This window comes from Oncorhynchus clarkii, chromosome 9 (assembly GCF_045791955.1).
Source record: "Oncorhynchus clarkii lewisi isolate Uvic-CL-2024 chromosome 9, UVic_Ocla_1.0, whole genome shotgun sequence".
NCBI lineage: Eukaryota > Metazoa > Chordata > Actinopteri > Salmoniformes > Salmonidae > Oncorhynchus > Oncorhynchus clarkii.
The window spans coordinates 71,420,327-71,446,686 of record NC_092155.1 but is presented as its reverse complement, the minus strand read 5'-3'; the positions used below and the strand labels follow the sequence as shown (position 1 = coordinate 71,446,686).

At 43.6% G+C, this 26,360-nt stretch overlaps 1 protein-coding gene and 1 non-coding gene across 2 annotated transcripts; both read right to left on the bottom strand.

The window, feature by feature from the left end:
• Nucleotides 1-10,078: 10,078 nt before the first annotated feature.
• On the bottom strand, nt 10,079-10,154 carry trnaa-ugc (transfer RNA alanine (anticodon UGC)). The gene has a single exon. It is a non-coding gene; the product is annotated as a tRNA-Ala (tRNA).
• A 2,268-nt stretch (nt 10,155-12,422) lies between these two features.
• On the bottom strand, nt 12,423-14,449 carry LOC139416910 (tumor necrosis factor receptor superfamily member 14-like). The gene is given in 7 exon segments (XM_071166088.1): nt 12,423-12,709; nt 12,711-12,873; nt 13,010-13,097; nt 13,207-13,362; nt 13,494-13,619; nt 13,714-13,813; nt 14,368-14,449. Coding segments are annotated over 7 exon segments (732 nt in total). The 5' UTR covers nt 14,395-14,449; the 3' UTR covers nt 12,423-12,637.
• Between the last annotated feature and the right edge of the window lie 11,911 nt (nt 14,450-26,360).

Sequence of the window (26,360 nt, the reverse complement as noted above, 5' to 3'; positions counted from 1 at the left end):
GGGGGTAAGTACTATGTACTCTGAGATCCAAAATGATTGGATAGGTGTGTTTAAAAGTGGACAGACACTCATATTGTATGTTATCCCTATCAATACTGTATTTGTACTCTGCAGGTACAGTGAGTTCCTTGTGTAGAACTCTGTCCATAAAGGAAGGAGAGCTGATCACTGCTAAAGGCCAGCAGGACGAGTTGAGACAGCGGCTGAAGAACCAGTTGGACTAGCTACAGGTCATGTCCAGGAAGGTAGTGAAGGATAGGTTGGCCCAGCTACAGGTCATGTCCAGGAAGGTAGTGAAGGATAGGTTGTTCCAGCTACAGGTCATGTCCAGGAAGGTAGTGAAGGATAGGTTGTTCCAGCTACAGGTCATGTCCAGGAAGGTAGTGAAGGACTGTTTGGCCCAGCTACAGGCCATGTCCAGGAAGGTAGTGAAGGACTGTTTGGCCCAGCTACAGGTCATGCCCAGGAAGGTAGTGAAGGACTGTTTGGCCCAGCTACAGGCCATGTCCAGGAAGGTAGTGAAGGATAGGTTGTTCCAGCTACAGGTCATGTCCAGGAAGGTAGTGAAGGACTGTTTGGCCCAGCTACAGGTCATGTCCAGGAAGGTAGTGAAGGACTGTTTGGCCCAGCTACAGGCCATGTCCAGGAAGGTAGTGAAGGATAGGTTGTTCCAGCTACAGGTCATGTCCAGGAAGGTAGTGAAGGACTTTTTGGCCCAGCTACAGGCCATGTCCAGGAAGGTAGTGAAGGATAGGTTGTTCCAGCTACAGGCTATGTCCAGGAAGGTAGTGAAGGACTGTTTGGCCCAGCTACAGGCCATGTCCAGGAAGGTAGTGAAGGATAGGTTGGCCCAGCTACAGGTCATGTCCAGGAAGGTAGTGAAGGATAGGTTGTTCCAGCTACAGGTCATGTCCAGGAAGGTAGTGAAGGATAGGTTGGCCCAGCTACAGGTCATGTCCAGGAAGGTAGTGAAGGATAGGTTGTTCCAGCTACAGGTCATGTCCAGGAAGGTAGTGAAGGATAGGTTGTTCCAGCTACAGGTCATGTCCAGGAAGGTAGTGAAGGACTGTTTGGCCCAGCTACAGGCCATGTCCAGGAAGGTAGTGAAGGACTGTTTGGCCCAGCTACAGGTCATGCCCAGGAAGGTAGTGAAGGACTGTTTGGCCCAGCTACAGGCCATGTCCAGGAAGGTAGTGAAGGATAGGTTGTTCCAGCTACAGGTCATGTCCAGGAAGGTAGTGAAGGACTGTTTGGCCCAGCTACAGGTCATGTCCAGGAAGGTAGTGAAGGACTGTTTGGCCCAGCTACAGGCCATGTCCAGGAAGGTAGTGAAGGATAGGTTGTTCCAGCTACAGGTCATGTCCAGGAAGGTAGTGAAGGACTGTTTGGCCCAGCTACAGGCCATGTCCAGGAAGGTAGTGAAGGATAGGTTGTTCCAGCTACAGGCTATGTCCAGGAAGGTAGTGAAGGACTGTTTGGCCCAGCTACAGGCCATGTCCAGGAAGGTAGTGAAGGATAGGTTGTTCCAGCTACAGGCCATGTCCAGGAAGGTAGTGAAGGACTGTTTGGCCCAGCTACAGGCCATGTCCAGGAAGGTAGTGAAGGATAGGTTGTTCCAGCTACAGGCTATGTCCAGGAAGGTAGTGAAGGACTGTTTGGCCCAGCTACAGGCCATGTCCAGGAAGGTAGTGAAGGATAGGTTGTTCCAGCTACAGGCTATGTCCAGGAAGGTAGTGAAGGACTGTTTGGCCCAGCTACAGGCCATGTCCAGGAAGGTAGTGAAGGATAGGTTGTTCCAGCTACAGGTCATTTCCAGGAAGGTAGTGAAGGACTGTTTGGCCCAGCTACAGGCCATGTCCAGGAAGGTAGTGAAGGATAGGTTGTTCCAGCTACAGGTCATGTCCAGGAAGGTAGTGAAGGACTGTTTGGCCCAGCTACAGGCCATGTCCAGGAAGGTTGTGAAGGATAGGTTGTTCCAGCTACAGGCTATGTCCAGGAAGGTAGTGAAGGACTGTTTGGCCCAGCTACAAGCCATGTCCAGGAAGGTAGTGAAGGATAGGTTGTTCCAGCTACAGGCCATGTCCAGGAAGGTAGTGAAGGATAGGTTGTTCCAGCTACAGGCCATGTCCAGGAAGGTAGTGAAGGATAGGTTGTTCCAGCTACAGGCCATGTCCAGGAAGGTAGTGAAGGATAGGTTGTTCCAGCTACAGGCCATGTCCAGGAAGGTAGTGAAGGATAGGTTGTTCCTGTTGACTGTGTTAGCCGTAGCTAGTTGGCGAGCTAACAAGCAAGGTATAAGAACGTTGTCACTGAGCATGGCAACAGAAAATATATAATGAACAACTGTGTTGCTTCCATAAATATTGAATTAATCGATCAAGCGACAGCGCCTCTAGCAACCTAAAGATGAGAAAGTATGAATTATCTTATAAAAATATCAACCACACATTTTTTCTACCAGAAAATGTGTGTTTTAATATTGTTTTCTTTGGCAACTGTGGTATAAGAGGAATACATGCCTCTGTTTTGTACATTATCTTGGAAAATTGAACTCTGCGTAGGCATTTATCCCTTACTACATGTCTTCCAGCAAGAGAGGCTGAGATTGAAGATCATACAGGCTGTGTTCTCTTCTCCTGGAGCCAAACACCCCCAGGCTGAAGTCAGTGATCAGTCTCTTCTCCCCACTATGCAGGTACCTTTAGGGAGTTTAGGTCTGGGTACAGTTTGTGACAAATCACTGTGTAACAAGCTGTGTACATGTCCAGGTAAAAAAAATGTACCCTGTAGATACCAGATTCCTAAAAGGTTAAAACTCTTGAATCAACTGAATACCAGATAGGCTACCCATTGTTGAAACACCTATTTACCAAATACCCACGTTTTATAACTCCCTGACTAATAGTTGCCTTTCCTAGAATGTAGACATAAATTGTGAACATGACAATTTATACGTTAATTTGTTTTATTGATGACCATTTGTTGTAGGAATTAAATTCCTCTATCTTTTAACACCCAATTAAAATTAAACACTCTGTCAATTCACAAGGATATGTAGGACCATTATTAGTATAAAAATGGACAGAGCCCAGTCTTAAAGTCAAACAGCAGCATTTATTCACGAGAGTACTGCCCATTACACATTTTACCACAGGTTATAAACTGAAAACGACGCCATTAGTTTCAGTACTAGCTCATGTCATCTCCACTGTAGTACAATGGCTGTATGGTTCTCACATGTCTCTCCCTATTTAAGATAATATATGACCGAGCCAAGGTCATGCTTGTGTAGATAAGCCTTCTAGCCAGACTGTCTATAAGTTCATTCATTTCTACCATGGTACAGACAGTCATTGTTCTAATTCTTGATTATATTTACACACATTATATTCAGTACTAGGATTAAAAAGAAAATTCATACATATACAGTAACATAATAGTATTCTGATTAGTACATATACAGTAACATAATAGTATTCGGATTAGTACATATACAGTAACATAATAGTATTCTGATTAGTCAGTCCTGATTGAAATGTATACATAATTAGTCATCATTGATAAAAATTCCCTTAACACCATTGAAAGTTTTACCAAAAAACGCAGTAGAAAGGGGAGAAAATCCCTCCTCTTACTCTCAGTGATGTACAGGGAGCTAAAGCTGAGACTGGAGGAGTGAAAGCAGCAGCTCCAACACCACAGAAGAAGATCTAATCAGAGAAAGTAGCAGCTCCAACACCACAGAAGAAGATCTAATGAGAGAACGCAGCAGCTCAAACACCACAGAAGAATATCTAATGAGAGAAAGCACCAGCTCCATCACCACAGAAGAAGATTTAATGAGAGAAAGCAGCAGCTCCAACACCACAGAAGAAGATCTAATGAGAGAACGCAGCAGCTCAAACACCACAGAAGAAGATCTATTGTCACACACAGAGGAGGGGCTAGTGACACAGCTGAAACTGGGACATTGTTTTTATATTATTATTTATCTATTCAGGGAAAACCCATTGAGACCAGAGTCCCTGATCACAACAATACAACAACCACTACAATGTAAAAGAAAGCAGCAATCAATACAAAAAAAGATGCCCTGCATGTGCTCATGGACACTTCTGATTGTCCTCACACAAAGGGAGATGGATCTCTCTCTGACCTTTGACTGGATTTCTTGTAATTGGCAGTGTCAGATCAATCTGTCAAAAGAAAGTGATTGTAGTATGTTCACCTGGTTAACTCTGATCACTCCACTGGGTGGAGATGTCAAATTAACATTCCGTTTTGATTGATATTTCATTGAGTTGCCAACCAACATAATTTCAATGTGAATTGGGTTCATTAAAGCTGCAATATGTGACTTTTTGGACGATCCCGACCAAATTCACATAGTACTATGAGTTATAGATCTGTCATTCTAATTGAAAGCAAGTCTAAGAAGCAGTAGATGTGTTCTATTTGCACTATTTCTATGCTTCCCGTTCTAAAATTTTGTTTTTGCATCTTTAACTTTCTGTTTTGTAAACCAGTTTCAAACAGCTGAAAATACAATATTTTTGACGAATGAAAATATATTTCAAAGCAGTTTAGATGGTACAATGATTCTATACATTATACATGGCTTGTTGTGTCACATAAACTGAAATTAGGCAAACTTTTATAATTTAAGCAACCAGGAAATTGCAAAGTGATTTCTGCATATTGCACGTTTAAAAGTTGTATAAAGAGATGGTCTACGATCATGACCTGCAAATCCAATTTGTTTTCCATGTATACTGAATGTAACAGTATAAGTTTAAACCGTCCCCTCGCCCATACCCGGGCGCAAACCAGGGACCTTCTGCACACATCAACAGTCACCCTCGAAGCATCGTTACCCATCGCTCCACAAAAGCCACAGCCCTTGCAGAGCAAGGGGAACTACTACTTCAAGGTCTCAGAGCAAGTGACGTCACTGATTGAAACGCTATTTAGCGCCCACGCTAACTAAGCTAGCCGTTTCACATCCGTTACATGAACAAAAATATAAACGCAACATGTAAAGTGTTGGTCGCATATTTCATGAGCTGAAATAAAAGATCCCAGAAATGTTCCATATGCATAAAAGCTTATTTATCTCAAATGTTGTCCACAAATTTGTTTACATCCCTGTTAGTGAGCATTTCTCCTTTGCCAAAATAATCCATCCACCTGACAGGTGTGGCATATGAAGAAGCTGATAAACAGCATGATCATTACATGGGTGCATCTTGTGCTGGGGACAATAAAAGTCTACTCTAAAATGTGCAGTTTAAACAACACAATGACAGATGTTTTGAGGGAGTATACAATTGGCATGCTGACTACAGGAATGTCCGCCAGAACGGTTGCCAGATCATTTCATTTTAATTTCTCTACCATAAGCCGCCTCCAACACCGTTTTAAAGAATTTGTACGTGCAACCCGCCTCACAACCACAGACCACGTGTAACCACGCCAGCCCAGGACCTCCACATCCGACGGAGGAGTATTTCTGTCTGTAATAAAGCCCTTTTATGGGGTAAAACTCATTCTGATTCTGCCTGGCTCCCTTTAACATTCTGTTAAAGTTCCCCAGGCCCACCCATGGCTGTGCCCCTGCCCAGTCATGTGAAATCCATAGATTAGGGCCAAATTAATGTATTTAAATTGACTGATTTCCTTATATGAACTGTAACTCAGCAAAACCAAATTGAAATTGTTGCGTATATATTCTTGTTAAGTATATTTCCAAGCTCCATCTCTTGTGATCTTTACACATGCATAGACTAGAGAGAGAGAGAGGATTCTTTATTTTTACTTTCAGGAACTTGCCGACAACATCATTTATGGTCTAATAAAAACAAAACAATCACAAATAATTGTATTATTCCAGTCTGCCAGGCAGCTCTAGAAACATGATTTGAGTCTGATCTATGAGCTGAATATCTGAGAACAGTTCCTGTTTGGTGCAGCAGTCTACAAATCCATCATCAGCAAGTTGGTAAACTAGCATCACAAGTTTGGTCACCTTATAGATATACTATATACACCAAAGTATCTGGACACATCTTCAAATTAGTGGATTTGTCTCAGTTACTTTCAACACGTCACCTCCATAGAGGATGCCACATTTCCAACAAGTCAGTTTGTCAAATTTCTGCCCTGCTAGAGCTATCCTGGTCAACTGTAAGTGCTTTTATTGTGAAGTGGAAACGTCTAGGAGCAACAACAACTCAAACGCGAAGTGGTAGGCCACACAAGCTCACAGAACGGGACCACCGAATGCTGAAGCACGTAAAAAATGTCTTTCCTCGGTTGCAACACTCATTACCGAGTTTCAAACTGCCTCTGGAAGCAACTTCAGCACAATAACTGTTAGTTGGGAGCTTCATGAAATGGGTTTCCAAGGCCAAGCAGTCGCACAAGCCTAAGATCAGCATGTGCAATGCAGAGCATCGCCATTGGACTCTTAAGAAGTGGAGTGATGAAGTGGAGTGATGAATTACGCTTCTCCCTCTGGCTGTCCGACGGACTAATCTGGGTTGGGCGGATGCCAGGAGAACGCTACCTGCCCCAATGCATAGTGTCAACTGTAAAGTTAAGTGGAGGAGGGAAAATGGTCTGGGGCTGTTTTTCATGGTTCGGGCTAGGCCGAAACCTTAACGCTACAGCATACAATGACATGCTAGACGATTCTGTGCTTCCAACTTTGTGGCAAGTTTGGGGAAGGCCCTTTCCTGTTTCAGCAAGACAATGCCCCCATGCACAAAGCGAGGTCCTTACAGAAATGGTTTGTCGAGATCGTGTGGTATAACTTGACTGGCCTGCAAAGAGCCCATCGAACACCTTTGGGATTAATTGGAACGCCGACTGCGAGCCAGGCCCAATCGCCCAACATCAGTGCCCGAACTCACTAATGCTCTTTTGGCTGAATGGAAGCAAGTCCCCGCAGCAATGTTCCAACATCTAGTGGAAATCCTTCCCAGAAGAGTGGAGGCTGTTATAGCAGCAAAGGGGGAACCAACTCCAAATGAATGCCCATGATTTTTTTATGTTTTGAATGAGGTGCTCCACGAGCCGGTGTCCACATACTTTTGGTCAAACGAGCTGCAAGAAACACTCAAGCTGGACAGTTTTATCTCCATCTCTACATTCAAAGACTCAATCATGGACACTGACACTTGAGGCTGCTTCGCTTGATGTATTGTTGTCTTTGCCTTTTTTCACTTTGTGCTGTCGTCTGTGCTCAACAATGTTTGTACCATGTTTGTGCACTGTGCTAACAAACCTCCAAACGAGCTTCAATGCCACACAACACTCCATCCGAGGCCTCCAACTGCTTTTAAATGCTAGTAAAACTAAGTGCATGCTCTTCAACCGATTGCTGCCCGAACCCTCCCGCCCGACTAGCATCACAACTCTGGACGGTTCTGACTTAGAATATGTGGACAACTACAAATACCTAGGTGTCTGGTTAGACTGTAAACTCTCCTTCCAGACTCACATTAAGAATCTCCAATCCAAAACTAAATCTAGAATCGGCTTCCTATTTCGCAACAAAGCCTTCACTCATGCTGCCAAACATACCCTCGTAAAACTGACTGTCCTACCGATCCTTGACTTCGGCGATGTCATTTACAAAATAGCCTCCAACACTCTACTCAGCAAACTGGATGTATTCTATCACAGTGCCATCCGTTGTCACCAAAGCCCCATATACTACCCACCACTGCAATCTGTATGCTCTCGTTGGCTGGCCCTCACTACATATTCGTCCCCAAACCCACTGGCTCCAGTTCATCTATAAGTCTAGGCTAGGTAAAGCCCCGCCTTACCTCAGCTCACTGGTCACCATAGCAACACTCACCCGTAGCAGCGCTCCAGCAGGTATATTTCACTGGTAATCCCCAAAGAAAACACTTACTTTGGCCGCTTTTCCTTCCAGTTCTCTGCTGCCAATGACTGGAACAATTGCAAAAATCACTGAAGCAGGAGTCTTATCTCCCTCTTTAAGCATCAGCTGTCAGAGCAGCTTACCGATCACTGTACTTGTACACAACCAATCTGTAAATAGCACACCCACCTACCTCATCCCCATATTGTTATTTATCCTCTTGCTCTTTTCCACCCCAGTATCTCTACCTGCACATCTATCACTCCAGTGTTAATGCTAAATTGTAATTATTTTGCCTCTGTGGCCTATTTATTGCCTTACCTCCCTACTCTTCTACATTTGCACACACTGTACATATAATTTTCTGTTGTGTTATTGACTATACGTTTGTTTGTGTAACTCTGTGTTGTTTTTGTCACACTGCGTTGCTTTGTCTTGGCCAGGTCGCAGTTGTAAATGAGAACTGACCTACCTGGTTAAAATAAAAAGGTGAAATAATTTTTTGAAATAAAAAAAATTGAAAATAAAAAACTGCTTGCTAAACACTGTATTGCATGATTGTAGTGGGTTTACTAACGCGTTAGTTATAGTAGCTATGTTGACTATGACGTTAGCTAATATGATGACAACGATGTAGGCTGTGTGTAGTGGTTATAGTAGGAATGTTTGGCTTGGAAAACGTTTTTTCGCCTGTTCACAGACCGCTGTTGAAGTCAACAAGCGAAGGGAAAAGGTGAGAGGAGAGCGCATAGATGTGAAAAGGATTTATACACCAAGCAAAGTGATCATGCTCTTTGTATGGGGCTGCTATGAAAGTCAACTGTGCTTGCGGATGATCAGGGGTGAATTAATTCTGCCGATTCTGTTGAAAAACGTTTCTTAGAAGCAAACGAAACGGGGATAAACATTCTTGAATTTACCCAATAGAAACTCTTGTTTGCGGTTGTTTGGACTATTGATTACACCCTAGATCAGCTAGACGCAGGCAAAGAGTGTGCAATGTGGTATTGAATGTGTCAATGTCTTTCACCTTGATTTCTTGACATGTGCACGCACCTACGTTGTAAACTTTCATTCGTAGGCTAGGTTGTAGCAATCTCATGATGGGTATAGGGATCATTAGAGTATTATATAGTAGCCTAAACCTAGCCTAGCCTGTTACATTGAGCTGGGTGAATGGAATATGAATGAGTCATCCAATTTGCTGTAATAGAAATAAGGCCATGCTAAAAAAAATAAAAAAAATAAAGAATTGTCCTCCCTAATCTTAAATGGCACTGACCGCCACTGCCTTCTATCCTTCCTTGAGGTATAAATGACAGGTGAAACCCATGTGGAGCCAATTCACCTGTCCAATCAGTGAGTCTTCAAGGAAGGATGAACTTTTAAAAGGAATGTCAACACAATCGTTCTCATTTGGAATCTCTAAAGAAATTAAGAATTGTTTTGGAATCTGAAAATATCAGGAGGTTCATTATACAGATGAACTAAACAGACCTACTCACACCCTTGCAGTTTTCACATTTTGCTTTATTCAATAGCATTTTTTACAATGTAGCTAACATCATTGGGACACTTGAACATAAGAAAGTTAGCTGGTTTAATTGTATTGCAGATCCTCTATTTCTTAATCCCAAGAGGGGACATTGGATCAGTCACCAGAAATACACTTACATCAACAATAGGCTGAGCACTGATGGCTGGTGAAACAAGCATAACCCATGACTTACAGAGAAGCAAATTGATTCAATAGAAGAGACTGTAAACCCATGGAATCAAAAACATCAATACAATGAATAATGACATTGAATAATGTGCAAAGTATAATACAATACCTACAAAATACACATAATAGGCAAAGAAACTGTTCAATACAAATAACTATACAATCATGGTGTAAAATATGTTGCTGGCTGACCCTGTAAAACAACACATTTCACTGCACGTATCCCGGTGTATGTGACAATATAACATATTTTTGGATGATTGTAAGAACAGAACTGTATACAAAATATTTTCATGAAATAGCTGTCCCATTGGAATGCATCATGTGTTATTTTTCAAAAATATATATTTTATCAATCTTGTGTGTTCTGGCATTTATTTGTATTTAACTTAATTGGAGTCATTTAGCAGACACACGTTTCATAAGTGAATTACAGTAGGGAGCACATACATTTTTCATACTGTTCCCCTGTGGGAATTGAACCCACAACCTTGCCGTTGCAAGCGCCATGCTCTACCAACTGAGCCACACAGGAACTGTACTAGTACTCCCTGTATATACAGTACCAGTCAAAAGTTGACACACCTACTCATTCAAGGGTTTTTCTTTATTTTTACTATTTTCTACATTCTAGAATAAAAGTGAAGACATCAAAACTATGAAATAACACATATGGAATCATGTAGTAACCAAAGTAGCATTAAAATGCTGAGCATTTATTGTCTGCTTTTCCTTCACTCTGCGGTCCAACTCATCCCAAACCATCTCAATTGGGTTGAGGTCGGGTGATTGTGGAGGCCAGGTAATCTGATGCAGCACTCCATCACTCTCCTTCTTAGTCAAATAGCTCTTACACAGCCTGGAGGTGTGTTGGGTCATTGTCCTGTTGAAAAACAAATGATAGTCCCACTAAGTGCAAACCAGATGGGATGGCGTATCGCCGCAGAATTCTGTGGTAGCCATGCTGGTTAAGTGTGCCTTCAATTCTAAATAAATCACAGACAGTGTCATCAGCAAAGCACCCCCACGCTTCACGGTGGGAACCACACATGCAGAGATTATCCGTTCACCTAAAAATCTAATTTGGACTAATCATACCAAAGGACAGATTTCCACCGGTCTAATGTCCATAGCTCGTGTTTCTTGGTCCAAGCAAGTCTCTTCTTCTTATTGGTGTCCTTTAGTAGTGGTTTCTTTGCAGCAATTCGTCCATGAAGTCCTGAATCACGCAGTCTCCTCTGAACAGTTGATGTTGAGATGTGTCTGTTACTTGAACTCTGTGAAGCATTTATTTGGGCTTCAATTTCTGAGGCTGGTAACTCTAATGAACGTATCCTCTGCAGCAGAGGTAACTCTGGGTCTTCCTTTCCTGTGGCGGTCCTCAGGAGAGACAGTTTCATCATAGCGCTTGATGGTTTTTGCGACTGACCTTGAAGAAACTTTTCCAGATTGACTGACCTTCATGTCTTAATGTCCTTTTTCTTTGCTTATTTGAGCTGTTCTTGCCATAATATGGACTTTGTGTTTTTCCAAATAGGGCTTTCTTCTGTATACCAACCCAACCACAACACAACTGATTGGTTCAAACACATTAAGAAGGAAAGGAATTCCAAAAATGAACTTTTAACAAGGCACACCTGTTAATCGAAAAGCATTCCAGGTGACTATTGCATCAAATCAATGTTAATTGTCCGGTGGCGATTTTATGAATTGTTCAGCAATCTTATGGCTTGGGGCTGGTTGAGAGAATGCCAAGAGTGTGCAAAGCTGTCATCAACGCAAAGGATGGCTACTTTGAAGAATATCAAATGTATTTTGATTTGTTTAACACTTTTTTGCTTTACTACATGATTGCATGTGTTATTTCATAATGTTAATGTCTTCACTATTATTGTACAATGTAGAACATAGTAAAAATAAAGAAAAACCCTGGAATGAGAAGGTGTCAAATTTTGACTGGTACTGTAGCTCCGTTCTTGTGTGATCTAGTACTGGTACTTCCTGTATGTAGCTCCATTCTTGTGTGTTCTAGTACTGGTACTTCCTGTATGTAGCTCCGTTCTTGTGTGATCTAGTACTGGTACTTCCTGTATGTAGCTCCATTCTTGTGTGATCTAGTACTGGTACTTCCTGTATGTAGCTCCGTTCTTGTGTGATCTAGTACTGGTACTTCCTGTATGTAGCTCCATTCTTGTGTGATCTAGTACTGGTACTTCCTGTATGTAGCTCCATTCTTGTGTGATCTAGTACTGGTACTTCCTGTATGTAGCTCCTTTTCTTGTGTGATCTAGTACTGGTACTTCCTGTATGTAGCTCCATTCTTGTGTGATCTAGTACTGGTACTTCCTGTATGTAGCTCCATTCTTGTGTGATCTAGTACTGGTACTTCCTGTATGTAGCTCCATTCTTGTGTGATCTAGTACTGGTACTTCCTGTATGTAGCTCCATTCTTGTGTGATCTAGTACTGGTACTTCCTGTATATAGCTGCATTCTTGTGTGATCTAGTACTGGTACTTCCTGTATGTAGCTCCATTCTTGTGTGATCTAGTACTGGTACTTCCTGTATGTAGCTCCATTCTTGTGTGATCTAGTACTGGTACTTCCTGTATGTAGCTCCATTCTTGTGTGATCTAGTACTGGTACTTCCTGTATGTAGCTCCATTCTTGTGTGATCTAGTACTGGTACTTCCTGTATGTAGCTCCATTCTTGTGTGATCTAGTACTGGTACTTCCTGTATGTAGCTCCATTCTTGTGTGATCTAGTACTGGTACTTCCTGTATGTAGCTCCATTCTTGTGTGATCTAGTACTGGTACTTCCTGTATATAGCTGCATTCTTGTGTGATCTAGTACTGGTACTTCCTGTATATAGCTGCATTCTTGTGTATTTTATTTGAATCCTCGTGTTACTATTTGTATTTATTTTTTAACTGCATCGTCTGGAAGGGCTCGTTAGTTACACCTGTTGTATTCGCCGCATGTGACAAAATAACATTTGATTTAGTGCTATTTGATATTTCTCACTTAAACAATAAAATGTACAATTCCCCCAAAATAATCTCACGAGTTACAGGATCTTTGGTGTTTTTTTCTTCTTCTTTTCATAATAGCTGCCGTCGTCACGGCTGCTGTCACAGCGAGTACCCCCACCACCACAGCAAATATTAATGTAGCTCTAGGTGAGATTTGTGGTCCACACTCAGAGTCGGACCAATGAGTTCCAGATTTAATTTGCTGAAGCTTCAAGGCATCACATCTATAATATGAGAAATAGACCACTGGTAAATTGACAATGCGGTCATCCAACATTCAGTTTTACATTTCTATGTTAATATTGTAGTATTTAGATGATATTTTGAGGGAAATAACCATTGTACATGAGCCACACTTACTGTGTGTGTGGCTGGCAGGATGTAAATGATCCATTTGAATAGGTGTCACCAGTACAGTCAGAACACACAGTATCTGTAGATGTTGTTCCTGCATCAACACATCAACACTCATTAAGGATCCTGACTTGAGATGTGCTTAACTCACGATTGCATAAATCATGCACTGATGTCAAAGGAAGATTTACATGAAGACCAACCTGCGTGGCTGATGTATTGACCAGGCAGACAGCTGCTGTGTCTCTGGGCTGCTCTACAACCATCCTTAGTTGGGTCTAGACAGTAGAACCCCTCCAGTGTCCCACAGACAGTGTCTGATGAAGGTGTACATGGCTGCTTTACCTTCAAACTCAAACCTAGAGAGAAAACATGGCATGTATTATCTGATGCAGATGACAACTGACATATCCTCATAGCATAACAGCATAGAGTAACATATCAGTGTTTGTGTCAGGGTTTCAGTGCAGACACAACGGGCCACTCTTACCTGGATCACAGTTGGTACACACTTTGCATTTCATGAGACCATTGGGCTCATCAAGGAAAGTAGCATCAACACAGGGCACACAGCTGGTACTGGTGAATTCAGTGCAATGCTTATATACACGATTTCCTGGGGAAGAGAAAATCACAATCATGTTTTTCTGTTAGTGTTGATCATGTATTAACGTCTGGTGATTCATATGATGTAAAGAGAGGGTCCTTACCTGGAGAACACATGGGACAACATTCATCCCTTATTCTGTACTCAGCTCTACCACATGCAATACAGGATCCAATGCTTTCAAGCACCAGTATAATAGGTATCTGGAAGTAGAGAACAGAATTCTAACCCAAATATTCACATTTCAAATGAAATTATTATATGGGACGATTTCAAATAGGCGTTTGTGAGTGTGGTGGCGCACCCTGGTGTGTTTTTAGTCATTCTTTAAAGGTGTGACACCAAGCCCTAGCTAACCTAGGTCAGCGTTTCCCAAACTCGGTCCTGGGGACCCAAAAGGGTGCACGTTTTGGTTGTCGCCCTAGCACTACATAGCTGACTCAAATAACCAAAGCTGAGTTCATTATCTGAATCAGCTGTGTAGTGCTAGGGCACAAAGCAAAACGTACACCCCTTGGGTTCCCCAGGACTGAATTTGGGAAACACTGCTCTAGGTTAGTGGACAAAAATTCAGTCAATAAATGTGAAAATGTACTTCTCTCCACCACAGTTTATTTTACGAGGTTTCAGTAAAATGGACAGAACTAGTAGGATAATAATAACTGATTTATATTTAATTGAGGAATATTTACATTTTTGAATTGTTTTTTAAACACGCCAAGCCACAACATGTGCAAATCAGAAACATTTTACTTACAGTCCACAAGCTTTCAAACTGTGCCATGGTTCCTCAATCCTCTCCAACTCACTGGAAGACCCACACACTGGATTTGTGAAGTTCTTAGGAGTTTTGAAGAATCGAGATGAACTGACCTGTAGACTTAATGTAAATATAATCCTTTCAGTTTGTAAATCATGATATCTTGCTGAATTGAATCAGTCAACAAAAAAAAAACGAACTGTAATAAGATGGTTAACTGTGTGAAACAGGTAAATAGTTATTAGAGAATGCTGCCATCTTGGCCACTCGATACAGCTACGACCGGAAGTGATTTTTGTAGCAGGTTTGGAGAGCATTTTTCCTAACCTTAAGCTAACTTTCCTAACCTGCTGTGTAAGTTCTTCTAACGGCCCGTGCAATCCAGGATCCTTGAGACATCACTACCCCATTGATCTGGGGAATTTGGCTTGCTTTCTTTCCTCAACTTGATAATGGGTGTGAGCAGCATCATCGTTATCTGGTTCACTGTCTGCTCGGTCTAGCATCATCCTACTTGGGAATGAATAGACTCATTAGACAAATATAGGGAACACACATTATGAACTAATTTGCGGTTAAGTGTGTATGTAGACATAATTAGGATTATTGTGTCATGTCATAAGTGTTCCCGCTACCCTCGTGTTAATTACTATTACATATGAACATTTCTTTCTGAATAAATGCCTAATATGTTACCATTTTCTCATAAAACATTATAAAAAGTCTAACTATTTATTTAGTAAATTAGTGCCTGGCTGTCATCAAATCAAAGTTTATTGGTCACTTGCCCAGAATACAGGATGTAAACGTTGCAGTGAAGTGCTTACTCACAGGCTATCCTCAACAGCGCAATACACATGTACTGTACAACAAAACACAGCCAAGTACTAGAAAAATATTTTTAAAAGAAGTCTTAAAAGTACTAGGAATATATACAATAGGAATATGCTGGGATCTGCAATAAAGTAAATAGTAGCAGCAGCAGTATTGACCGTGTGTGTCAGTGTTCATTTTTTAAATATATATATACACACACACACACACACACACATACATATACAGAAATATTTGAATACGATTGTAAGGGATCTCGTCCTCCTCTTCTGAGGAGGAGTAGCGAGATGGATCTGAGGACCAAAACGCTGCGTGGTAAGTGTCCATAATTTAATGAAGCAAAAATGAACACTGAACAAAAACAATAAACAACAAACAAACAGAATGACAAACACTAAACAGGAAATAAACACAGACGAAACCCAGGTGGAAAAAGGCTACCTAAGTATGATTCTCAATCAGAGACAACTAACGACACCTGCCTCTGATTGAGAACCATACTAGGCCAAACTCAAAAACCAACATAGAAAAACAAACATAGACTGCCCACCCCAACTCACGCCCTGACCATACTAAAACAAAGACAAAACAAAGGAACTAAGGTCAGAACGTGACAAGGATACATATTGCCTACCATTTGTATTTTATAGTTATGTCTTTGTCTATTAAATCTGATCACAATCATAGGCCTATGACATTGCACCAAATTCGTGTCTCAAAAACATCTAATCTTTGCTTCAGAAGGTTATTGTTTTTTGTCATGAATGTTGTTCTGGAGGCAGCTCTGCAGAGTGGTCCCTAGTTGGCACAGCCACAAAGTCATAAAATATCATTTTAAACCTATCCTTAGCAACACTGCTAACCCCAATGCCTAACTCTAACCTTAAATTAAGACCCAAAAGTTAATTTTCGTCTAAATGCTTTTTTTATTTTACAAAATAGCCAATTTTGACTTTGCAGCTGGCCTATTGTAAGGGGGAAACTGTTACGGTGCGTGAATGAGGACCCAAAAGCGAATTAACGTAAACAGAGCTTCTTTAATAACAAAACAAAACGTAGGCTCAGATGGACCGGCAGGTTCCGACAGGACAGGACAAGGTTGCAGCAAACATGACGATAGTCTGGTTCAGGCATGAACAACACAAACAAGAATCCGACAAAGACAGGAACAGGAACAGAGAGAGATATAGAGACCTAATCAGAGGGAAAAAGGGAACAGGTGGGAAAAGGGGTGACGAGGTAGTTAGGAGGAGACAAGGCACAGCTGGGGGAAAGAGGGGGAGAAAAGGTAACCTAACAACGACCAGCAGAGGGAGACAGGGTGAAGGGAAAGGACAGAAACAAGACACAACATGACAGTACATGACAGTACCCCCCCACTCACCGAGCGCCTCCTGGCGCACTCGAGGAGGAAACCTGGCGGCAACGGAGGAAATCATCGATCAGCGCACGGTCCAGCACGTCCCGAGAGGGAACCCAACTCCTCTCCTCAGGACCGTACCCCTCCCAATCTACTAGGTACTGATGACCACGGCCCCGAGGACGCATGTCCAAAATCCTACGGACCCTGTAGATGGGTGCGCCCTCGACAAGGATGGGGGGGGGGGGGGGAAGACGAGCGGGGGCGCGAAGAACGGGCTTGACACAGGAGACATGGAAGACCGGGTGGACGCGACGAAGATATCGCGGAAGAAGAAGTCGAACTGCGACAGGATTAATGATCCGAGAAATACGGAACGGACCAATGAACCGCGGGGTCAACTTGCGAGAAGTGGTCTTAAGGGGAAGGTTCTGAGTGGAGAGCCAAACTCTCTGACCGCGACAATATCTAGGACTCTTAGTTCTACGCTTATTAGCAGCCCTCACAGTCTGCGCCCTATAACGGCAAAGTGCAGACCTGACCCTCTTCCAGGTGCGCTCGCAACGTTGGACAAAAGCCTGAGCGGAGGGGACGCTGGACTCGGCGAACTGAGATGAGAACAGCGGAGGCTGGTACCCGAGGCTACTCTGAAAAGGAGATAGCCCGGTCGCAGACGAAGGAAGCGAGTTGTGGGCGTATTCTGCCCAGGGGAGCTGTTCTGACCAAGACGCAGGGTTGCGAAAAGAAAGACTGCGTAAGATGCGACCAATAGTCTGATTGGCCCGTTCTGCTTGACCGTTAGACTGGGGGTGAAAGCCGGAAGAGAGACTGACGGAAGCCCCAATCAAACGGCAAAACTCCCTCCAAAATTGAGACGTGAATTGCGGACCTCTGTCCGAAACGACGTCTGACGGAAGGCCATGAATTCTGAAAACATTCTCGATGATGATTTGTGCCGTCTCTTTAGCAGAAGGAAGCTTAGCAAGGGGAATAAAATGAGCCGCCTTAGAGAACCTGTCGACAACCGTAAGAATAACAGTCTTCCCCGCTGACGAAGGCAGTCCGGTGACAAAATCTAAGGCGATGTGAGACCACGGTCGAGAGGGAATGGGAAGCGGCCTGAGACGGCCGGCAGGAGGAGAGTTACCGGACTTAGTCTGCGCGCAGACCGAACAAGCAGCCACGAAGCGACGCGTGTCATGCTCCCGGGTGGGCCACCAAAAGCGCTGGCGAATGGAAGCAAGCGTACCCCGAACGCCAGGGTGGCCGGCTAACTTGGCAGAGTGAGCCCACTGAAGAACGGCCAGACGAGTAGGAACGGGAACGAAAAGAAGGTTCCTGGGACAAGCGCGCGGCGACGGAGTTTGAGTGAGTGCTTGCTTTACCTGCCTCTCAATTCCCCAGACAGTCAACCCGACAACACGCCCCTCAGGGAGAATCCCCTCGGGGTCAGTGGAGGCTACTGAAGAACTGAAGAGACGAGATAAAGCATCAGGCTTGGTGTTCTTAGAGCCCGGACGATAAGAAATCACGAACTCGAAACGAGCGAAAAACAGCGCCCAGCGCGCCTGACGCGCATTAAGTCGTTTGGCAGAACGGATGTACTCAAGGTTCCTATGGTCAGTCCAAACGACAAAAGGAACGGTCGCCCCCTCCAACCACTGTCGCCATTCGCCTAGGGCTAAGCGGATGGCGAGCAGTTCGCGGTTTCCCACATCATAGTTACGTTCCGACGGCGACAGGCGATGAGAAAAATACGCGCAAGGGTGGACCTTGTCGTCAGAGAAGGAGCGCTGAGAAAGAATGGCTCCCACGCCCACCTCTGACGCGTCAACCTCGACAATGAACTGTCTAGAGACGTCAGGTGTAACAAGGATAGGTGCGGATGTAAAACGATTCTTGAGGAGATCAAAAGCTCCCTGGGCGGAAACGGACCACTTAAAGCACGTCTTGACAGAAGTAAGGGCTGTGAGAGGGGCTGCCACCTGACCGAAATTACGGATGAAACGACGATAGAAGTTCGCGAAGCCGAGAAAGCGCTGCAACTCGACGCGTGACTTAGGGACGGGCCAATCAATGACAGCTTGGACCTTAGCGGGATCCATCTTAATGCCTTCAGCGGAAATAACAGAACCGAGAAATGTGACGGAGGAGGCATGAAAAGAGCACTTCTCAGCCTTCACAAAAAGACAATTCTCTAAAAGGCGCTGGAGGACACGTCGAACGTGCTGAACATGAATCTGGAGTGACGGTGAAAAAATCAGGATATCGTCAAGGTAAACGAAAACATAGATGTTCAGCATGTCTCTCAGGACATCATTGACTAATGCCTGAAAGACAGCTGGAGCGTTAGCGAGGCCGAAAGGAAGAACCCGGTATTCAAAGTGCCCTAACGGAGTGTTAAACGCCGTCTTCCACTCGTCCCCCTCCCTGATGCGCACGAGATGGTAAGCGTTACGAAGGTCCAACTTAGTGAAAAACCTGGCTCCCTGCAGGATCTCGAAGGCTGAAGACATAAGAGGAAGCGGATAACGATTCTTCACTGTTATGTCATTCAGCCCTCGATAATCTATGCAGGGGCGCAGGGACCCGTCCTTCTTCTTAACAAAAAAAAACCCCGCTCCGGCGGGAGAGGAGGAGGGGACTATGGTACCGGCGGCAAGAGCTACAGACAAATAATCTTCGAGAGCCTTACGTTCGGGAGCCGACAGAGAGTATAGTCTACCCCGGGGGGGAGTGGTTCCCGGAAGGAGATCAATACTACAATCATACGACCGGTGTGGAGGAAGAGAGGTGGCCCTGGACCGACTGAACACCGTGCGCAGATCGTGATATTCCTCCGGCACCCCTGTCAAATCACCAGGCTCCTCCTGTGAAGAAGAGACAGAGGAAACAGGAGGGATAGCAGACATTAAACATTTCACATGACAAGAGACGTTCCAGGAGAGGATAGAATTACTAGACCAATTAATGGAAGGATTATGACAAACTAGCCAGGGATGGCCCAAAACAACAGGTGTAAAAGGTGAACGAAAAATTAAAAAAGAAATGGTTTCGCTATGATTACCAGAAACAGTGAGGGTTAAAGGTAGCGTCTCACGCTGAATCCTGGGGAGAGGACTACCATCCAGGGCGAACAAGGCCGTGGACTCCCTTAACTGTCTGAGAGGAATGTCATGTTCCCGAGCCCAGGTCTCGTCCATAAAACAGCCCTCCGCCCCAGAGTCTATTAAGGCACTGCAGGAAGCTGACGAACCGGTCCAGCGTAGATGGACCGACAAGGTAGTGCAGGATCTTGAAGGAGAGACAGGAGTAGTAGCGCTCACCAGTAGCCCTCCGCTTACTGATGAGCTCTGGCTTTTACTGGACATGAAGTGACAAAATGACCAGCAGAACCGCAATAGAGACAGAGGCGGTTGGTGATTCTCCGTTCCCTCTCCTTAGTCGAGATGCGGATACCTCCCAGCTGCATAGGCTCAGCACCCGAGCCGGCAGAGGAAGATGGTAGTGATGCGGAGAGGGGGGCAACGGAGAACGCGAGCTCCTTTCCACGAGCTCGGTGACGAAGATCAACCCGTCGCTCAATGCGAATAGCGAGTTCAATCAAGGAATCCACGCTGGAAGGAACCTCCCGGGAGAGAATCTCATCCTTTACCTCTGCGCGGAGACCCTCCAGAAAACGAGCGAGCAAAGCCGGCTCGTTCCAGCCACTGGAGGCAGCAAGAGTGCGAAACTCAATAGAGTAGTCTGTTATGGATCGATTACCCTGACATAGGGAAGACAGGGCCCTGGAAGCCTCCTCCCCAAAAACAGATCGATCAAAAACCCGTATCATCTCCTCCTTAAAGTCCTGATACTGGTTAGTACACTCAGCCCTTGCCTCCCAGATTGCCGTGCCCCACTCACGAGCCCGTCCAGTAAGGAGAGATATGACGTAGGCGACACGAGCAGTGCTCCTGGAGTAAGTGTTGGGCTGGAGAGAAAACACAATATCACACTGGGTGAGGAACGAGCGGCATTCAGTGGGCTCCCCAGAGTAACACGGCGGGTTATTGATTCTGGGCTCCGGAGATTCGAAAGCCCTGGAAGTGGCCGGTGGATCGAGGCGGAGATGGTGAACCTGTTCTGTGAGGTTGGAGACTTGGGTGGCCAGGGTCTCAACGGCATGTCGAGCAGCAGACAATTCCTGCTTGTGTCTGCCTAGCATCGCTCCCTGGATCTCGACGGCTGAGTGGAGAGGATCCGAAGTCGCTGGGTCCATTCTTGGTCGGATTCTTCTGTTACGGTGCGTGAATGAGGACCCAAAAGCGAATTAACGTAAACAGAGCTTCTTTAATAACAAAACAAAACGTAGGCTCAGATGGACCGGCAGGTTCCGACAGGACAGGACAAGGTTGCAGCAAACATGACGATAGTCTGGTTCAGGCATGAACAACACAAACAAGAATCCGACAAAGACAGGAACAGGAACAGAGAGAGATATAGAGACCTAATCAGAGGGAAAAAGGGAACAGGTGGGAAAAGGGGTGACGAGGTAGTTAGGAGGAGACAAGGCACAGCTGGGGGAAAGAGGGGGAGAAAAGGTAACCTAACAACGACCAGCAGAGGGAGACAGGGTGAAGGGAAAGGACAGAAACAAGACACAACATGACAGTACATGACAGAAACGCTCAATTCTGCCTCCAGGACAAGACTCATGACTAATGATCCTCTATTTAGGCAGCGCACATGGCAATAGGCCTAGCTGATTAATGAGTTTCAGCTGTCAGTGAAAAGCATCTAAAATGTTTGACAATAATGTGTCTTGAGTATATTTTTAAATGCTGAGACAAGAAGAAGCAGAGGGGTTTGTGGAGAAGATATGGGCATCTTTCTCCAGAATGAATGCACTCAACTCTCCAGAATGAATGCACTCAACTCTCCAGAATGAATGCACTCAACTCTCCAGAATGAATGCACTCAACTCTCCAGAATGTGCTCCTCTGTCTCCAGCACTCAACTCTCCAGAAGGTGCTCCTCTGTCTCCTGACAATTCCTGAACATTCATTGTGTCATTGTGTGAATTGTTTGTCCTTTAATTGTTTATTTTGATAAATTCTTCATTACATACGTAACCAGTAGGCTAGTAAATGTACTGTTCATCCCCGTCATTCGGTTACATTAATTACTGTTAATGCATGCATTACAGTCATTTACCGTTCTCATTCTTGGGGTGGATACATTGTTTGCAGAGTTCACAACCTGCTACACTTGTGAGAAACAAGTTGTGGTTAATTTCATAATCATAATTTAGGAGTTTTGTCAGTGTTTTCGTTGTCTTTTGTTTGGAGTGCTCCATGTTAGCAATGAGCATGTGCACTGTAAAATACATAGGCCTAAGGCCAACAAATAAAAACGCTAGAAAATATCCTGATAAATTCTGGTTCTTTCAATCACATTAATCTCTACTCTGCTGGTGTGCCTCCCTTTTCTATCTCTAGTGAAGTGCAACATTGTATCAACTCAGGAGGTTGCTCAGGTGCATGTGCTCCCTCAACATTATCAGGACAGAGAAACCTCCTGAGTTGATACAATGTTGCACTTCACTAGAGATAGAAAAGGGAGGCACACCAGCAGAGTAGAGATTAATGCGATTGAAAGAACCAGAATTTATCAGGATATTTTCTAGCGTTTTTGTTTGTTGGCCTTAGGCCTATGTATTTTACAGTTAACGATGGAAGTTATATGCTGCATTGGCCAAAAGGCTCTCTCTGAGTTCCATGCACTAGTGTCTTTAGCCGCCAATGGATCATGGTGTATCAATGTCCAGTTCTAAATTGGTTTAGGACCTATTTAACCAGTCTAGAGTTGTTTGTCACCTGTGGTGAACATAACTCAGAGAAAATACATATCACATGTGGCATTCCACAAGATTTGATTTTGGGTCCGGTACTGTTCAGTTTACAGTTGAAGTCGGAAGTTTACATAAACTAGTTTTAATGACTCCAACCTAAGTGTTTCAACCACTCCACAAATGTCTAGTTAACAAACTATCGTTTTGGCAAGTTGGTTAGGACATCTACTTTTGTAACGTTCTGAGTGTAGTGGGTGAGAAGTCAGGCGCAGGAAGCAGAGAGTTTGGGGTAGTGCTACTTTAATGCACAAAACGGCGAACATAAGCCAACCCCACGAAAACACAGGGCGTAGAGTCGTGACAACTTTGTGCATGACACAAGTCATTTTTCCAACAATTGTTTACAGACTGATTATTTCACTTATATTTCACGGTGTCACAATTCCAGTGGGTCAGAAGTTTACAAACACTAAGTTGACTGTGCCTTTAAACAGCTTGGAAATTCCAGAAAATTATGTCATGGCTTTAGAAGCTTCTGATTGGCTAATTCACTGGCAACAAAGATAAAACACCAGGTAAAACACCTAGGTGTCATTTTAGATTCAGAATTTATTTACGAATCACACATTAGGAATGTGACCAAAATAGCCTTTTACCACCTTAGTGTAGCTAGTTAGTGGTGGTGCGCGCTAGTGGCGTTTCAATCGGTGACGTCACTTGCTCTGAGACCTTGAAGTAGTGGTTCCCCTTGCTCCGCGGCGGCTTTTGTGGAGCGATGGGTAACGATGTTTCGAGGGTCACTGTGGACGTGTGCAGAGCGTCCCTGGTTCGCGCCCAGGTCGGGGCGAGGGGACGGACGTAGGAACATTAGGAACATTGCCAAGGTGCGGCTGTTTCGATTGAGCAGTGCACTTTCAAAGCAGAAGTCAAGTTGAGTCACCAAGAGGTAGAACAGGCAAAAGGGAGAGAACAGCCTTGTAGTAAAATTACAAATACAGTCATTCATCAAGATTAAAATGACATAACATGTTAAATCCAGTAGCAGAAAACATAATAAGGAGGCTATTTTTATACACATAAATAATCCATATCTTACCCTGCATTTGGACCTCCTACTTTCACTTTCAAAATGACAACATTTGTGAAAGTAGGAGGTCCAAGGCAGGGTAAAATAACTCCTGTCAATTTGAAAGCCTATGTTCTATCAATGGGTAAAATAAAATATTTCCTCCCAAGTAACTTGTTAGTAGTCTGCCTGTGAAAATCAGGAAATCGTGTAAGAACGCTTCAGAGCTATATCATTATTGGCTGGAGATATGGGATTTACACACGGTCACATTTCATAACGCTTTCAAAACAATGACCTACACTCCAGACCGCCAAATTCAGCCAATAGATGTCCTTCCTTGTCTGGAACACATCCATCCGTTTATATCGTCATGACAAAGTATAGCTTTCGCTTAGATGTGCTCAATCTAAACAGTGTACTAAATTAATTAATAACCTCCGTTTCTTCTTCAAGTACCATGTAGCAATGCGCTGAGTCTGTAGGATAACCGAACACGCTTCAAGCTAAAATGTGATTTAAACACCAAAAGGTGTAATATATTATCTCCTGGAACACATCCGAGTCCTGTGAATACATCTTCATATTCACTCAAAATGTCAGTGCCTGTCCTTTGTTCAAGCTTGAATATTCTCGTTAGTAAACCCATTTGCTGACAAGCTGATGTTCCAAGTATTGCAGGTGCATCTTGTTCGATCACTTGACATTCCAGGTCAAACACATTCTCTTTGTATTTGCAGTTGAGTGTTTTCTTGCCTTTTTGCTCTATCCGGTGGCCAGAATAGGTGACTAGTTTGCGGTTGGATTTTTGCATGGAATTAAATACTTGGATGGCTCACAATTTCCTCCAGCTAAATCAAGACAAGACCAAGGTACTTATTTTTGGAGCCAAAGCAAAGAGAGAGAATCTGGCTGCACATTTTATTAGCCCCACTCACTTTCACTTTCAGAGTTTTCAAGTCTCACCCGGACAAGACTTTACGTTCAGCTCCTGTATCCAGTTTAAAAGTACATGTGTGGTCGTTCATTTTCGGTGTTTCTGAGTAATCTGCCGCGCACTTGGTCATTTGGGATTTCACACACAATTCTGTCCCGTATCAGTGACTCGGTAAATTGTTGAAACTCAGTCATTTTTTAGATCAGTCGCATAAGCATCAATTGACTTTGTTTGTCCTTGCACTCTCGTAAAAAAGATATCGGACTTAACGTTATCTGATGCATTTTTTTCTTGGCTCATATTACGTCCGGAAAATGTATTTTAATACATCCAAGTCATCTACATCATCGTCAAAATCAATAGTATTGAATACCTTGATTCCATCATCTCCGGCTACGTGCAGGAACGTGGCACATTTCCCTTTTTCGGATTTCTCGGAAATGCCACCGGCGATGATATATAGTAAAGGTTGAATTTCTGGATCCACACTAGATTTCCCTCTAGGTTCAGAGTAGTTGGTGGTCTCATTTGTTCCATGTTTCGGAATGTTGAGCTTTCCTTGTATAACTTTTAAACTTCTGACACCATGTAATATATTAGCACACTGATGCGGGTGGCAGAACAACGTTTATCAGATGTCATGGGTCAAGGTCAAGTGCAAGTGCAGACGATCACATGTAGTAATTAGTAATAGCGCCACCCACACGCACTCCAGGTAAGTACATGAACATACATGACAAAAGGTTATCAAAAGGGATGTTTATTCCGAGTGGATATTAGCCCCATTGTGAATCCATATTAAATGTATGTTTTCTTAAAATAACATTTAACCTGCAATTTAATTTGATGAATTCGTTTCTGTAATCGCCACTGTTTTCATGTAATTGTAACTCTACTTTTATTGCATAAAAACCCCCAAATACAAACAATAATGCTGCAGTGAAGCAGTGAGGAATAAGGACTGTTCTTAGCATGATGCAGAGCATGTTCATTCATTCTGATTGTGTCCCTCAAAAGCCATTGTTTAGATTTACATAAAATAACATAAAAATATAGGACAAAACACACATCACAACAAGAAAGACACTACATTAAATCAAATATATTTATATAGCCCTTCTTACATCAGCTAATATCTCAAAGTGCTGTACAGAAGCCCAGCCTAAAACCCCAAACAGCAAGCAATGCAGGTGGCTAGGAAAAACTCCATAGAAAGGCCAAAACCTAGGAAAAAACCTAGAGAGGAACCAGGCTATGAGGGGTGGCCAGTCCTCTTCTGGCTGTGCAGGGAGGAGATTACAAAAGAGATTATATACATAGAGACATAAGACAACATAGCATGGCAGCAACACAACATGGCAGCAACACATGAAAACACAACATGGCAGCAGCACATGAAAACACAACATGGCAGCAACACATGAAAACACAACATGGCAGCAACACATGAAAACACAACATGGCAGCAACACATGAAAACACAACATGGCAGCAACACATGAAAACACAACATGGCAGCAACACATGAAAACACAACATGGCAGCAACACATGAAAACACAACATGGCAGCAACACATGAAAACACAACATGGCAGCAACACATGAAAACACAACATGGTAGCTGCACAAAACACGGTACAAACACTACTGGGCACAGACAACAGCACAAAGGGCAAGAAGGTAGAGACAACAATACATCACGCTAAGCAGCCACAACTCAACGTTTCTTGTGGGAACCCCACTTTGAATCCAGTTTATTAACTCTGACTTACATTTTTCATTTCACATTCAAATCACTCTTAGTTAATAGTTTGTTTTACTGTCCAAAACTACAAGGAATCCAGTCAACGGTCAGAGAGGGAAGGTCCATCTGCCTTCAATTGAGGACAGTCAGAAGTGTCCATGTGCCAGAGCAACAGCAGAGCATCCCAACGTCATCCCTAAATCTGCCCCCTCCCT